Raw genomic sequence first — 17415 nt, 5'->3', positions numbered from 1 at the left:
AGGAACATAATGAGTTCAAAGAGATAGTGATTATAAGGATTACAGCTCCTCCCTATTTGAGAGAAATTTTACAAATCAAAATTGCAAATCTTTTTTTTTATATTTAAAAACTTCTATACTTAATTCTCAGCCAGATGCAAAAAGGCAGAGCATGGGTCTCAAAGTATGTGTAAGCATGACAAACAGTTGCTGAATGGAGATGCTTGAAGAAAACTGAACTGATTTGTTCAATTTGAAAACATAATGAATCTGTATCTTACTTGATTCACCTCAGCAGTAGGTACTGATAAATAATACTGTAAAGTGTTTCTGATTGCCTAGTCAATCAGAAGAGTCTCTTAGGAAGGATCAAGCTAAAGAATACATCCAGGACTTGCCTGACATGTCCCCAGCATACTGATCTGAAGCAAGTTCAGGGCAAAGCATTGGCAACTCAACTTTGGGGAGCTGCCCCCAAACCTCCTTGAAGTGCACCACCTGCAGGGTTGCAGGGTGAAGACAGCCAGCAATGCAGATTTGAGAGCTGGGTACATATTGTACCCTACTGCAAATCATGATTATAAAAGGCAATGGAATTCATTATAAGATGAGAGTGCTGCTCACACAGACTATAGAGACTGACACTCAAGATTCTTTATTCCTTTGGCAAACAAGGACTATGAAAAAGGAACTTCATCTTTTGACAGTACTAGAGAATAGAAAGACAGAGTGGGAGAGGAAACCATTGATATCATGAATGAAACAAACAAATGAAACACACATCAAGCAAGTCTTATATATGGTGCTCACTAGAAACTAGGATTCAGAGTTGTACAAACTCAGAAATGCTATCATTCTCTTTTCTAGGATCACCAAATATATTTACTAACAGAGCAAGTTTGTGAGGCATTTTATCTTTTCTACCTGCCTAGTATTAGACAGGAAAGGCAAAAAGGTTTCAGATAACACCTAAAAGGGTAACTCCCTCTGAATCAGCCAACCGCCTGTGCTTGTGCAAACATGGGGTTAAGTATCTTTTGCACAAAACTGAACACACAGGGAAACATCTACTATTCAGTTTCCTTCACAATGCACTTGAGCAGAGGAAGGTAGGAATAGGCCAAGCCCACTATCCAAGGGCAGATAAGAAGACTAGATAAAAGCATTCCCTTTTCTTTCCCCATTCAATTGAATTCTAAAAGCTATGCTCAGTTTTGATTACTTAATATCTTAAAGGGATATGGCCAAAATAAACACAAGCCTATAGTTTATCGACTGATCTATAAAGAGTGTTATCACCAACTTGTGACTCACTATTTGGGCCTTTGTGGATGCAGTTCCAATTAGAATTGTTATCCTCTCAAACTTGCATTGTGTTGCCTTGCTTGGCTCATGCGTAGGAGAAACCCAAAATACTAACATAACACTTGTATTATATTGGCCTGAAACTTCTTCACAGAGTAATAGCTGTAAGAATTTACATATGCTTTTCCAATATAAATATTATTATAGGTCTGAAATAAAATTTCACTTTTACTGTTAATACTTTAGAAAAATAGCTAACAAATGGATAAAACATGAGATCAGCTATTTCTGGATTTGCATCCCCTCTAAAAGGAAAAGCAAATTAGAGAAACTAAATATTGGAGTGGGGGGAATTATGAAAAATTTGCCAGAATAAGTTTTTCCTTTAACAGCCCCGAATCAGAGACAGAGGATGTAGTAAAAGAAGATATTTCCAACAAAGCTAATATCAAGCAGCCAAACCTCTATCAATCCAGCAAGATGGGAGCTTTCCCCCACTGAGGCTTTACCAGTGTAGCTTTCCGAACAACTGAAGAATAGCTGAAGACATGTTTTCCAAACAGAAAGAATAATTTAGTGTTTTCAAAAGGGAGCTCAGGACTCCCTAGGATAAGTGAACATAACAGCTTATCAAAGGTTTTGTGATTTCTTCCTGTTTTCACTATTCTACGTTATAAAAAAAGGAGCTTTTAATTGGAAAAGAAATTTAACATACGGTACCTGTTTAGCGTGGGGATGTTCCCTCTGTAATTAAACAACCACAGTTAGTTACTGATAGGTTAGTGAAAGCCATAATAAAAGAATTGTCAGAGCAGATACAGACCAGTCTTGAAGAGCTCCAATTTGGCAGCTCTGGCATTCAGCAGACATAATTAAGTGCTCATTACCTTTCAACCCCTGGGATGCTTCCAAGGGAGCATGCCTCCTGACCATCAACAGAAGCTGTTGATGGAAAGGGCTGAAATGTATATACCATGGCTTTATTCTATTACCAAATAGAATGCAGACCAGTAGTAAAATACAGGCTGATGAAAATTAATTATAAAATGTAGCATACTACTTTTGAGCTTTAACACATAATTCTTATGAATATGCTTAAAAAGATTCTCAAGACACTTCTTTCTTGTTCTGTTTTACCAAAGGTGAAATATAGAGGCCCAGAGAAGTTGATACCATATCCTTTCCCATTCTAATTTGCTCTCAGAATGTGGCAGACCTAACAGCTATCCTCCAAAGGAAATAAATTAGGTTCTTAGCTACCTGCTCTAAGCCCCTTTAAATATGTTATTCTTCTGAGAATGGGGGCGGGGGGGGGGGTAAGAGAAGGCTACTCTGTATTATAAGAGCTTCAAGAATCTAAAAATAATGCAAGAATGTAATGATAACAGATTCTACAAGTAGAATGATTTAATTTCTTAAAATTAATTGGTACTTTTAGAATTTAGATTGTAGTATTTTGCTTTGCTTTTAATTAGTATAGGTGTAAAAATTCTAGGTCTTTCATCTATGCTTCAGCACCTAATTTGGCCAGTCCTATAATTTCCTTATAAAGAATGTGCCAAAATCAAGAGAAAGAGACAGAAAGAAGAGAAAATGGCAAAGCAGTCTCTTGCATTCTTTTTGATCATTACTATCAATTCTTTTTTTGAAATTTGACATTAGTCATCTCCTCAACTGAAAACAAATCCCTAGACCTTCAATATTTAAAGGGTAAATTGATACTTACCACCCACAATTTAGGGGTACTATAAGAGGGTCGATTGCTTGATATCTTAACCTTCTTACATTCTTTTATCAGCATTTAATCATTGCTGGGATTTTCTGGCACACAGAAGACTTAATGGGCAGAACATAGTGGGTGGTGCTGATGATATGTGGGAAGAGGCTAGAGGGAGGAAAATGATGCACTTTCCACGGCAGTGAAAGAAGCAGAATAGACTGAGCTGGCCATATAAATAAAATGCGGTGACATATCACTGCACACAAACTGTATACCTCATGTGATTTGTGAGTAGCAATGCTCTTTGCATCAAACCTGTATCACAGAGTGAATTGGTAAGGCAGCAAGAGCAACCTCCTAGTGCAAAAACCTGAACCTCTGCTGTTTGGATTTCTTGAGCCTGTCCCTCAGGGGAATGGGTTTCATTTTACAAGACGTCCTTAGTTACAAGGCACTTGGCTCTTATCAACACAGGTCCCATAGCAGAGGGAGGTGTAGCTAAGCAGTAAACTAACTACAGAGCCTAATGAAAATGTAGGGAAGTCTTCCTCGTAATACACATAGGATTTTAGACAAAGTGGCCACCTGCAAAGTCTCTTACATGAACATCAGGTTGCATACAAGATTCCCTACAACAAAAGCAATCTTGGGCTCCATCTAGTCAGGCTTTTGGAGTATAGAAATAAGTATAATCCCTCTCTCAACTGTTAACCCATTTCTTAAACTAATAAAATGGTCTCACAGATTCTCTACCACACTCTAATACCTTAGCAAATCTTCACAGGATGGGGGCCAAGTTTTCAGCAGAAATGGGCATGAACGGAAAAGAACAACAACAAGAAGCCAGCCACTCTCCAAGAGCAATTCTCGAGCTCTCATAGGGAGCCCCCTGCTGCCCCGTTATAGGAATTGTAAACCATCTACACAGTATGGGGTAAAAAAAGAAAAACTACCAACATCCCCACTTTTTAAAGACAAGGTTCTAAATCAATCATGTGTGAGGTGAGGGTAGAACCAGGTTAGCTTCTTTGGTAGAATAAAATCATTTGGGGATGTAAGGGAGATGAGTAGGGATAAAAGGACATACTATAGTATCAAGTAAATAATAATGTCCATAATAATCATTTACATATTTTGTCACTCTATTTGTGAGCTACATGACAAATATGACATAGTACACAATACTATGATGCACAAGCGATCCATAGCTAGATTCATGGTCTGCGTGAAATAAATTACTAAAGAGACTATATGAGTCAAGAATTCCATTTAAGTAGTTAAAATAAGTCATACTCTACTGCATATTTATCATGCAAAAATAGTCAAATGGCACAATCTTCCATAAGGCAAATAATTGCATTTTCAAATATATAAAGCAGATTAAAAATTGCCTTCTCAGAAGTTTGCTGTTTAGTCAAAAGACTTTTACCACACCATCTCTTCAATTATAATGATGTAAAAATTATTGGCATCACTTTCCTTCCAGAATACTAGCTCCATTTTAGAGGTATAATAACTGAGAAACCATAGAAGCTACCTTCCAAGGACATGGTTCAATATGGTGTCATAAACCAAAATCTAGACTTGGCATTTTCTCATCTCAGTCCCTGAGGATAGCACTCCACATCAATATAGACTTTAAAGAAGAACAAGAGAAATCCTTTGAATTCTGAGGTTCTTGGCATTAAGTCACCTCTGATTTTATTGATCTGCCTGCCCAGAATGGCTGGCGAGCCTGCTTCAATATGAATGCAAAGTCAAAGTGGTCGCCTGCTAGCTGAACCCTCTTTAATTTAAGGAACACTGACTTCTTTGGCAGTCACAAGTTCTCTGAGCCTTTTACCATCCCTTCCAGCTGAATTTCATTTTGCTTGTGTCTAGTGGGCCCTACATAAATCTTTTATCATATAAAAATGTGCCTGCTTCTTTTGCCTTCTAACTTGAAGGAAAGGGGGGAAGAATCCTATATGAAAATGATGGGGATGCATGAAAACAAGCAGTGGTTACATCAAGCTGTGATTGAGAGCCAGGATAGGGCAAATCTTTTGAAATCAACCAGCAAAGCAGAATCAGAAGAGGTCGGCTGAATAACCCACTAGCAGTCACTAACAGCAGTACCATAGGAGAAAGAGCAATTTGACTGGCTGTGACCAGTGGTGGTCTCCTTGCGTGACTATATTTCTGCAGGAGAATCCAAATCAAGAGCTGTAAAACATATCTGAGCCACGTATTTCTACTGGCATCTCCCCACCACTTCCTCGCAGTTCAGATGCCCTGATTCCACTGCAGAGCTTCAGTTTACAATAAAATGATCATCGCTTCATTCATTTGCAGCTCTCCCAAAGCCCCTTCTTTGCTCTGTTGGAAGATTTTGCTCTTTTTGAAACAAGTACGCCAACAGGGCTACAGCATATTACTGCTGCCTGCTGTATAATTAGCTACAAACCCACAGCACAAAACTACAGGGATTTACAGGTGCCCTGGATTCTGCTTTTCCTTCCCCCTGGGATCAGCTAGTGTTCCTTGACAAGAAAGGACCTTGGGCTACCCTAATGATATATTGAGAGTTTTAAACTCCACTCTCCAATCTTACAAGTCTAGAGTGCCAAAATAACACAGCAGAGACTAGCAGCTGAGCCATGGATACAGGAAAGCACTTTGGTAAGCACTTAAACCTGCTGAGAAGCTTCTCTTCTGCCAGATGCTTGCATCTTATCAGCAGACTACCCTGAATGAAGGAAGCAAGCACTGTAGGATTTTATTTATTTATAGCTCATTCTGGCTTGCTAACTACCAAGTGCTTCTACTGCTAAAAATGCTACAAGTAGGATGGCTTTTGAGTGTCTCAGTACCATCCAATGTCTGGGAGTCAAAGATTATCAGAAATTTAAAAAATGAAAGCAGGCCGCCAATTAGTAAACTGGATGGACAGCTTTTGATTTCTGCTTTTCTTCACAAAGAAGGAGGTCCATCTAGAAACAAATGTTGAGGGCATCCAGTAGCCTTAACTCAGTCATGATCAAAACATGTGCTTTCAGAGAAGTACCAGCCAACCTCTTCTGGATTAAAACAGTGGAACACAGAAGGCCAAATTCAAGCAGGGCAAATTACAGAGAAGGTGCACTATATGCTAACTTAAGTAAAGCATGTATTTCCAGTAAAGAAACAGGCAGCAATAAACACCAATAGGTCCTCACTCATTATGTGTGTACAGAAAAAATATAACAAAATATATTTCCAGCCATTGTATCATGTCTGATGCAGCTTATTCGACCCATTAAAAGTTTGTAAAAACTTGTGTTCACTGATGTTTATTACTTGTGAAAATAATTTCTAGCTATAAATTCTGCCCTTCCAGACTGTCATAATATACAGAGCAACATGCATAGCCATCTAGAGGACATGGGATAACATGGAAATACTTGTGTGAGTAAAGATACACTTTTATGAATGAGTAAAGATGAAACTTTGGTGCAACATGTTTTTGTTTTATCCAGTGGTGGATACCCTGGCATTTCAGAATGGGAAGATAGACATGTTTCTAAATCCTAAGCCTCGCTAGAGGGCAAAACGGAAAAAAAAAAAGAAATGCTAAATTATATCGTCTGAGCTTCAGAGTTAATCAATGTAAAACAGAGGTTTAACTCACTTAAAAAAACCCCGGACTGATGGCATCTTAGACAAGAGAATTAGGCCCTAGAAGTCTGGATAATAATAAAACACTCTCCTAGTGTAGACCAGCTGCTTTGACTGTAATGGCAGAAAGAAAATGAATAAACCCATTCCCTTTGCTTTTAAAATCAACTGCTATAACAAACAAAGGGAAAACACACACACACACACACACACACACACACACAGCAAAACTCCTCTCCCTTAAAAAAAAAAATCACATACAATAGGACATAGCATATGGATGTTAAGATAAACATGGAAAAACACAAATATACATGTGTAGCACATACATATAGCTTTCCAGTTATGCCTAAGTCAGGACAAGCTCTGCAAATACTTCTCAACTGAAGGGATTGTCAGAGAAAAGGGAAAATAAATCTCAAGTAAGAGCTGCCCTGAGTGAAACTCTAATAATTAGGTCCTTCGGTGAGCAAGACCTGGGGATGCCAAATAAGTTGGAATTACAGTTACCAGAAAAACTCTGAAGTCATGGGTTGACGATCAAGAAAAAGATAACAGATGCCTTGACTAAAGCTTGTCTGGTAAAGACGATGATAAAGGAAGTCAGAGAGGTTAACAATCTGCTGCTGCCTCTCTTTTTTTATAATATATGTACGTGTGTGTGTGTGTGTGTGTGTGTGTGTGCGCGCGCGCGCGCGCGCGCGTGCGTGTGTGTGTGTGTGTGTGTGTATGCAGTAGTAAGCAAAAACAGAGTCAAGTATCAGGGGAGGACAATAATATTAAGTGGAAAAAAAATCCCTGTCAATTAATATAAAATCCTATAATAAATTACAATAAAAATGAAAAAAGCAACTACCAAACAAGTTGGTCACAAATATCTGCTCAAATGCACCATAAAAAGGACTAAGTGCCTTTTTTCTTAAGATGCCCCTCTCATTTACAAAAGCAACTGCTGGTGTTTTAACTTCTCTGAAAATCAAAACAGGCCCTCCACAGATCTGGGATCATCAATTCAGACAGTATCTCAGGCATTTTCCTGAGAATATACACAGTTGCTATCAGTCTACAGACAGAGAAGCATGCTTCATCCAACTCAGGGTACTAATTAAAAAACAAACTGCAGGTATGGAATTCAACTTAGTTGACCCCATAAACAAAGACACTGTAGTCCTGCTTTGGTATTAAAATGTACAAGATACTCAGTTCTGAAGATTTGTTGGAAAATTTAGTTTCTTTTAAATGAATGCCTTGCTAGAAATGTGAAGACCAACAGCCAGGAAAGAAAATGAAAAAAAAAAAAAAAAAAAAAGGAGAAGGGGGGGTCCAACAAAAGATGTGTTTTATTACTTATGAATTTTCAGTCTCTTAACTTTACATGGGAAACAAAACTTTATGAAATTCTCTCTTGAATTAATAAGTCAAATAAGTATGATATGCCATTAAAATGCTTGCCCTTTGTTTTTATGCAATAATTTCTAAAATGTGCATTAAACATTGTGATGTACTATATACAGTATCAGGTTTGGATAATTCTTTTACCTACAGAGAAAAGGCAGTGTAAGAGTGTTTCTCTCTCCAAGAGGCATTATTGTTAACATAAAGAATTCAGTATTTTCTTTCTAGTTAATTTTTTAAGCTATAATTACATTGCCCAACAGGGTAGCCACTAGCCACAACATGGCTCAGGAGCACTTGAAACGTAGCTGACCTGAACTGAAATGTGCTTTAAGTGAAACATACACTCTGAATTGCAAAGACTTAGAGCAGCAAAAGAATTTTTTAAATCTTATTGTTAATTTTTATATGGAGATATTGAAATATTATGGATATAATGACTTAGGTAAGGTGTTCATTAATTTTGCCTGTTTCTTTTCCATTTTTAGATTATGTATACGGCTTGCATTTTATTTCTATTGGCGAAACTGCTCTAGAGGCAATGATTCTCAATTACAAGTGTTCTTCAGAAAAGTTTCTTAAATCAGTATCCATCTGGACCATAACTGAGAATCCTGGGAGTTAGGGCCCCAATGTAAGTATTTGAAAAATATTTCCCAGATAATTCTGAGGCACATCACTAGTTAATAATCATTAATCTAGAGGTTATTGGAGATGATAATATCTTTGAGCATTAAGGGAATAGGGGTGGAATGTGTAGAAGGAGAGGGTGGCCAGTAACTTATTTTTGAAGAATAAGATGCGACATGCTCATTGACTGCTTGTTTAAAACAGAAAGACCAGAAAGAAGTGAAATTACGAGAGACAGCAGAAAAGGTAGGTTTGGGCTCAGAAATATGTAAAAGAATCTAGGTTTCAAAACGAATAAAAAAAAATCTAGCTTTCTTTCTTAAAGTAAGCAAGTCACATTCCATACTACTAAAAAAAAAGTTTCCAAGAGAAAATCTGACAAAAGTAAATTCAAGTCACAAATATAGTATGAAGATACTATAAAATGGATCTGTCATTTTGTGAGCAAGACTGATTATATGTTTAATATTACTAAACAAACAGAGGAACTTTGGATCTAAAGGAGGAAAGGGGCATTAAAATATTTCAAGTATTTCTCTGGTTTCAGAAAGATTAATCTTTCCTCTTCTATTTTGCCTTCAAGTAGTGTCCCATCACACACATAGCAGTAAAAATGATAACAATACTAGTAAATGCAGCTGCTTCTAAAAATCCCACATACTACTAAGGAAGACCTTCAGATAGGGAGACTACAGGATTAGAGTTCTGTTCAAATATGATCTCAATCCACAGGGATGTGTATATTTAGATGCTGGAAGAGAGAGTAGTTTACAAGTTTTGAAACCTCAGCCGGAATAACAGATTCAAATGTTTGAGGTGGAAAGGTAAAAAAGATTGCTTAACAAAGCATTTAATAAGAACTTCTCTCATTTTTAAATCCCTCTTTTTCTCACCACACTGGACACATATCCTCAAATAAAAAGTAGGACAGGGAGAGCAATTCAGAAAGACAAGGAGAGAGACAGCGGGGGAAGGGAATCAGAAGCAGCCCTACAGCCTGACTACAAATCATGGTCCAAAGGGAAGAGGCAGTGGAAAGCAGGAAGAAAAGGAGAATGTCCTGAGGATTACAAAGAGCATTAGTATAGCATGTAGTTCCCTACAATTATTCAAGGAATGCAGGAAAAGAAAGAAGACTGAGTGCTGAGCCCACGTGTGCCATGAGTCCGTCGCCGCTCGCTGAAGGACAACCATTCGTTTCTAGAAAATGAGATTCTGAAATCCATGGAGGCAAAATCGTACCGAGAGATGCTTGCTAAATCAAGGATATATGCTTTTCTCTGCCAGCCATAAGGTATTTTGGAGCTACAGAAGTGAAAGAATATTCTGAGACAAAGAAGAGAAGTACTTTTCACAAGATGCTGTGGCTCTTCTGCTGACCTCTGCTGGATCAACAGTGGCATCCAGTGGCCAAAAGGCTCATCACAGACTTCTTTGTCTCTAGGAAGGGGCTCTCTACTACTCTGGGTGAAGTGGCAATTCAGAACAAAACCATTTCTGGTGTCTATAACAGAGGATCCCCAAAGACACAGTACTCTGTAATACAAAGTGAAGAACCAAAAGCTATAAAGAAGAAATGGAGAGGGGCAGGTTACAATTGGCTGTGGTATTTATATTTCCTGTGGTATTACTAAAAAGAATGAAAATACAAGAGAAGGTGAAAACTTGTGTGGGTAGAATGCCTAGATTTTTTTACTGCCTCACTATAAATAAAAGAGGAGGATACAAGATAAAGTATTTTCCTTTTAATTCAAAGCAGTTCTGAAACAAATTTCCAACTGTACATTTCACTTTCTAAAAAGGAAAAAACTAAATTGGCAAGGCTTCATTAAGTAACTCTAATTTTTAAAAGTTTGCATCTGAAATACGATCTTAAAAAAACAAATTTAAATTCAAATACTAAATTGGGAGATAATGAAATTGACTCAGGTATAACGTCAGCCCCTAGCAAACACAGAAAACATTCCACTTTTTATTTTTTTTAATTTTTTTTAAATAATGTAAATGAGCATTTACAGAGAACATTCCACTGTTAAAGGTAAGTGGGTTGTTTTTTTTAAGGCAGTTGTTGTGTTCCAACTGCTTACTTTAAACTGTTGAAAAACTAATAATCTGACAATGTTCCTGCAAGCAAAATGCTAGTAAATTCTTTTTAACTTAGAAAACAAAACTGTTCCCTCAATGCCATTATACAAGCAAGAATGAATGGAACAATGCCAACTTCTATCTGGATTAGACTATATCTCGGTTAAAGAGTAGATGAAGCAAACACCAAGAGTCTCTTCTATCATGGGCCACATTTACTTATTTCTTGCACCACATTTTTAGCTAAAAAAAAAACAAAAAAACAAACAAAAAAAAAACTCCAAAAAACACAAAAACCCACTATAGAATTGTCACACACATAACTTCCCTTCACTCTCGTGGCACAGCTCTGGCTTGCTCAGGTACACTTGACAGCTTAAACTTACCTGTTTGGATGAGAGGTGGGCAGCATGAACTGAAATTCCACCACGCAGGTATTGTCCCTAAGCTGGCGGTGCTGTACGCTGTTCAGTTCATAGGCAATATAAGCCCTTCGAACATACACCTGGTTAAAAGAATTCTCAGTAAACATACTTCAAAATCGGAAACTAAGATAAGAGTATTTCGGGAAAAAATATTCTGGAAAGAGGTATCTGATGTAGGCAAAAGTGGTCTGTGGTTAAATATCAAGGTTCTTCATGTAACTTGGATTCATTAATGAAGCTGAATTTCTTTTTTAAAAAATTATTTTTAAATTCACATTTTAACAAAAGTTTACAGAAATCTTGGATTTCCATTCATTCATTGTTGCATATTTTCCTCCCTATGCCCGTCACCCCCCCCCCCCACTTCCCTCCCCATTCCCTGGGTGGCACAAGTGGTTTGTGCATAACTAACAAACCAACCCAAGGTGGATGAAAGGCCCGGAGACCCTCCATCAAGGTTATAGGCAAGAAAACCCTACTGCAGCAGTTCTAGTGTGTGACATTGGAGGTGGCCACGAGTTGCAATTAATTCAAGGGCAACCGGTCTGGTTTTGATTTTAACACCTACATCACAGTTAAAACTATGAACAGGCAGAAACAATATCAGCCTGTCTCAGCTCACTCTCAAGGGGGCGCACTATTCACCTTCTTTGACATCAGCCTACCTCACACACCTTCAGGTGAGGGTCTGACCATGAGCAAAAACTCAAGGAGTTGCTGAAAAGCCAAGGCTCCTAATTGATTAAGCATGATCACTTCCACAGGAGAGAAAAGCAAGCAGTGAGAAATGCCTGATTCTGGGCAACTTAATGGGTGAAGACATAAGATAGCAACAACTGCATATGGTTCAAATCATTGCACTACTGTCCATCTTTGTTTTATTTTTCCGATGACCAAAAGAAATCTTGGTTCTTAAAAAAAAAAGAAATCTTGGTTCTTTTATATCCCAAAATTTTAGGTGAAAGTGATAAGGCATAACCTGTTATCTAATATCTCAAACTTGATCCAAGCATTAAAGAAACAGGAAAAGAATATCAGGCCAATTTTACCCACACACAGTTCATTTGCCACATATATATTTGTATTTATATATAGTTTGTCCTTCTGTAACTGAATTAACTATTTCATTCTGTCCGTCCGTTGAATAAAATTATTTCATTCAAGTTCATCCCTATTGTAACTGGATTTCATTTCTCTTCATGGCTGAGTAACTACGTATCATCTTTTGTATGTCCACTTAGCAGCTGATAGACATTTAGGCCTTTTGACCATTATGGTTAGTGCTGTAGCAGATACCAGGGAACAAGTATCTTTTTGCATTCTTGCTGTAAAATTCTTTTGGGTATTATCATATGTGTAGAATTGTTGCCTTTAACTGTTTGAGGACATGTCAAACTGTACTCTCCATAATGGCTAGTCTCATTTTTCTACATCCTCCCCAACATCTCTTGTTTATGTCTGGTAAGATTACATCAGGGTACAGGACCTGAACCTTTCGTGCTTGCTGATGTAATATGCTGTGGAGAAGCAGCTTTGGAGTCAAACTAATCTGAGCTGAAATACAAACTCCTCTACTCTTTATGCAGGTATTTTGGACAAGTCAGATTACCAGCCAGGGTCTCATTTTCTTCTTACTTCAAAAGTGTAGGATTAAGTAAGAAAGAGAAAACATCTAAAAATAGTCCATTAAATGTTATTATTTTATTTCTTATGAGTAACTTTCTTCAGAGCTGCTTGACCACTCAAAAATATAGTAGAAATTTAAATTTAACTAGAATGACAAATGTGAAGTTTACATGTTCTGATCAGTTATGTTTTATCATTCAGAGTCTAAGAGGGAATCCTAATTCATTGTGAAACGGGAGAATGTAAGTGCCTGGAAAACTGAAAAATGCTGGCAGCTATTTTCCTGTGATTGGAGCCAGAAGCTAATAATTAGTTCAGATGAAGCACTTGAGGAAGGTAAGACCACATTTCAGCATTTATTGTTTCAGAGGAAAAGAGGACTCTATCCTTAAAAAGCAACATGATTAAAGTAATTGATCTCACTGAATTACAGACATGGAAAATGTTGACTTGGCAAGGGTGTTATCTGTATTTCTATAAGAAAAACAATTTTAAGTTTAAAATACACTAAAATCAAAGGAAGAGAATTAATATGGTAGCCAAATGGACTGAGGAAATTAGCTATAAACAAGCAAAAGGTACAATCACACCACTACAAAAACTCACCTCCAGAGCCGCCATCCGCACCACCTGGTTACTGTGATAGAAAAAGTTGGGGAGGACATCAAAAATAGACGTTTCAGACAAGATGAGTTTCTGGAAAGTACAAAAATAGGTCATAAACCACTGCATTCTGAGAACAATTTCAAATGGATACTAATTGGCATTTGAAACAGCTAGTGAAACATAAGAATTATTTTCTTTGAAAACCATACACTAATGTCATGATGTCTCAGTTTCCTCAATTAAGAAATGATGAAAATAGTTACTGTCCTGATAAGCCGCCTTGAGAATTATGAGATAATATATAGAAAATCTTTAAAATTGTGCACTAAGAATACATTAATTGCATGTTATTCTAAGTGTTTCAACCTACTATTATCTTTTCTGCTATAGTATAGTTCCTTACTCCAAACAGCAAACCCAATTCTAGATTTAAACAATGGACCAAATAAGCAAAAAAGAAATTTAGAGAAAGTTGGAGAAGTTCTTTTGCGAAATACAACAACAGTTCAGCTCCAGGAAGAAAAACAGAAAATTATTCTTATGGAAGATGATGTTGCATGCATGCATAAATAAATGGTCAAAGTCTTTTCAATCTGTACTAAAATTAGTAATTTTATGACCAATTTTGTATTATTATGTTAACTATGTGCACAGCTGATTTAAATAACAGAAAACAACCAGGGCTGCCACCATAGCCATTGATTTCAGACCTGTTGTTGTTGTTATGTGCTGTCATTTGCGACTCATAGTGACCCTATATACAACAGCCCTAAACTCTGCTCTATCCTGTGCCAATCGCATTGCCTCTGACACACCCATTCCGATTACCCCAGTCACTGAATCAATCCACCTCATAGAGGGTCTTCCCCTCCTGCGCTGTCCCTCTCCAAGGACCTGTCTCTCAGACCTAGAATTCCATAAAAGCACAAAAAATGTAAAGGCTTCATTCAATAGGACACCATTATCAAGACAGGCTTAGTTGATTTTTAAGCTAAGCAACATTTCTAATGTAACCCTGGTTTCAAGTGTATCAGAGGTGATGACAATGGGACAGGAAAAGGCAAGGTTCAGATCCCTTGTTTATTGGGGCATGATGAGGAGTAATACTCTCAACTCAGTGGTACCTAACAACAGTGGTAAGGACTTGCACTACCCACCAGTGCTCTGCAGGAGGAAACTAGACAGTCTGCTCCTGTGCAATGTAAAGGCTCTGAAAATCCGCTGGAGGGTCAGCTGAGTTGGTGCCACCTTGACGGCAAGTTGGATGGCAAGTGGATGAATGAGTGATAATTTTTTAAAATTATGGTATGAAACATTACTGTGTATGTGTGTTGTGTAGCATAAAGTTGGTGCCAATCCATAGGGGACACTCTGGCGGGTTTTCAGAGGCAATTAATTGCATGGCAGGAGACTGCCCACCCTTCTCACTATGGAGCAGTTGGTGGGCTCAAACCGTATGTCTTTCGGATTGCAGGGCAGCTTCTTGCCATTAGGCCACCAGAGCTCCTTATGAAACATTATTACACTGAAAATAAAAACTGATTGATAGAATACATTAATCTAACTATGCTTAATTATAAAAAGGACAAGTGTGCAATGTGGTAGACAGTTATCCAGATACCTGCAGGTTCTCAATGCAAAACTGATGTCCATACATGTCAATAGCTGATAGGAAGATAGACTCTACTTGGTTATGGCGAAGCTCATACGATGGCAAATGGGAGGCAATAAGAACCTAGAGTGAGAGCAAAATAAAAGGCGTAAGTTCCTGAGGGAGTCATTACTCTAGGCTCCTATTAGGCAGCTCTGATACAAAAGCAATAAATATAAATCTGTAAGTACAGGCATCAAAGATAAAACAGAGACCAAGTAAAACAACTTCTAGGTCCTGTAACATAAAGCCAATGCCACCAAAATGCTGAATCTCAGTTGACTCTCGCCATGATTTGCGTTGTGGGCAATTTCTCATGGAGGCAGGGGGAAGGGAGAGAAAACAGCCTCAATCAAGTTCCATCAGTGCATGTGATTTACCCTTGCAAAGCTGCTAGTCCTGGGGACTGCATGACTAGCTGTTAATTGGGAATCAGATCTGGCAGGAAGCAGCTGTAGGGAAGGTGGCTGCGGCAAACCCAGCTAGCTTTTTGCATCTTCGAAGTAGAAAGAGAGACTAGAAAAAGCTGCTCTGACAACCTCAGGTGCTCAGCACCAAAGAGAAGGCGTCAGGAAGCAACATCAATGCACGTGAGGGGCAGAGAGAGTGAAAGCAGTGTCACAAACAAACAAACAGGGACACGGCAGGACCTGAATACCCTCAGCAGGTCACTGAGAGGTTCAATAACTCTGAGTAGTTCACTGACATGGATACAATTGTAGAGAAAGCAGAAGGTCACTGAGCAGCTTCAAATGCTGCTTCCTTGTCGATGCCCATGCACTGAAACACAAAGAGAGCCAACTCCCGGCTTCCCTGCTGAAATCGTTTGGAATGGAAATGAAGACTGCAGGGTGAAACTAACTGGACTTCTCTGAGGTTGCTCTGATTGCTAGAGACCAAGATTCATTTCATTATCTTTGTTTTCCACGCTTGATTTTTTTTTTTCCTAGACACTGATACATTTTCATCTCTTTTCAAGCGAACTTTGGAAAATCAAAAATATTGAGTCTATTTCCTTCTGTCAGTGTCCTGTCCTCCTGCTGACGCTGGTTTATTAGGGAGGGGACAGACGACACAAGGATTTTCTAACAGAGAAAGGGTTCTTATTTAGATTAACTCAGGTTAATCTTTTCTTTTCTCTTTAAATAAATTATATATATATATATCTATATATATATATCTATATATATATATATATAGATATATATATATATCTCACATGGGGAAAACAATTGTCCTGGAGGTAATTCAGTGTAAAAAACTGCATGGTCTTCCTACAGTAACTGAGGGAAGGTCTAGGACAGCCCATCCTGTGAAAGCCGTGTGACCCTCACGATGACCAACAAATGTCCTTCCTTACCTGGCGTGCGCGAAGTGCCACCTTGGCATTCGTGGTCTTACTGAGTTGCGTTAGTTCCGTGAGGATATTCAGCAGCTCATCAGTGAGAGTAGGGTCTCGGCCACACAGCTGATCCTAGTTGTTAAAGAACATCCAGTCATTAAAAAAAGAAGGAAATAGGGCTTTAAAAAGGAGCAAAGGCTACAATCAAAGTAGGAACAGAGAGGTGAACAAGTGTTGAAGGAGAGACACAACAGGAGGGGGCTGCTAAGGAGAAGCCGCCGAACTCCCTCAGTCACTCAGATTCAAAACTCCTAAGGTACTTTTTTTATAAATAAACACTATACTTCTTAATACGCAAAGAAATCATCAGAGATCATTAAAAGAGGGGCACAGGGATTTCGAGTTAGAAATGACAGATGCTACCTTAAACTTAATTAATATACAGAGACTAAACTGGCCGCCTGGCTCTATCTACCATTTTTTAAAAAGCATTCCTGGTGTTTTCATTCCACAAACCCAAGATAGTATTTTTTTTCCCCTTTTTTTTAAAAAAAGGCAAAAAACATAGAAACAAATATTCACTTATAAAGACGTACTAAGTGAAAATTCCATTTTATACTCTGGCAAGCCTGCATTCAGCATTTAAACTCTTGCTACACCAAGAATGGAAGCACTGGTGGCTTACTGCTAAGGAGTTGTGCTGCCAACCCAAGGGCCGGTAGTTTGAATCCACCAATGGTTCATTCCGCAGGAGAAAGATGGAGTTATCTGTTCCTGTACAATTTACAGCTTGTGAAAACCTGCTCAGTCAGCTAGGAGTTGATTCCGACTCAACCACACAGAACAGCAACAATACTAAGAATCAATTCCCTGTAACTATGATCAATCCATGCTACATTTGTAGAGAGAAATGAGCTCATATTGTAGAACCCACATTTCATCAGAATTGGATTCTTCCTGTTACAGGGTTTTTAAAAGTCTCTTAAAAACCTCTATCAAATTCTGGAAAAAAGAC

The 17415-nt window shown here is 38.1% G+C and overlaps 1 protein-coding gene across 1 annotated transcript in view; it reads right to left on the bottom strand.

The window, feature by feature from the left end:
• ACACA (acetyl-CoA carboxylase alpha) overlaps positions 1–17415 on the bottom strand; it is a 277380-nt gene that overhangs the window by 121084 nt on the left and 138881 nt on the right. The window contains exons 26-30 of the mRNA XM_006881383.1: positions 16419–16532; positions 15029–15142; positions 13408–13497; positions 11137–11255; positions 2005–2028 (exon numbers count right to left, since the gene is read on the bottom strand). Coding sequence (XP_006881445.1) covers positions 2005–2028; positions 11137–11255; positions 13408–13497; positions 15029–15142; positions 16419–16532 — 461 coding nt within the window. The remainder of the gene's footprint in view (positions 1–2004; positions 2029–11136; positions 11256–13407; positions 13498–15028; positions 15143–16418; positions 16533–17415) is intronic.

The sequence above is a fragment of the Elephantulus edwardii genome, unplaced genomic scaffold, assembly GCF_000299155.1.
Source record: "Elephantulus edwardii isolate Elephantulus edwardi_28Jun2011 unplaced genomic scaffold, EleEdw1.0 scaffold00015, whole genome shotgun sequence".
Lineage (NCBI taxonomy): Eukaryota > Metazoa > Chordata > Mammalia > Macroscelidea > Macroscelididae > Elephantulus > Elephantulus edwardii.
This window is presented reverse-complemented; position numbering and strand designations above follow the sequence as displayed.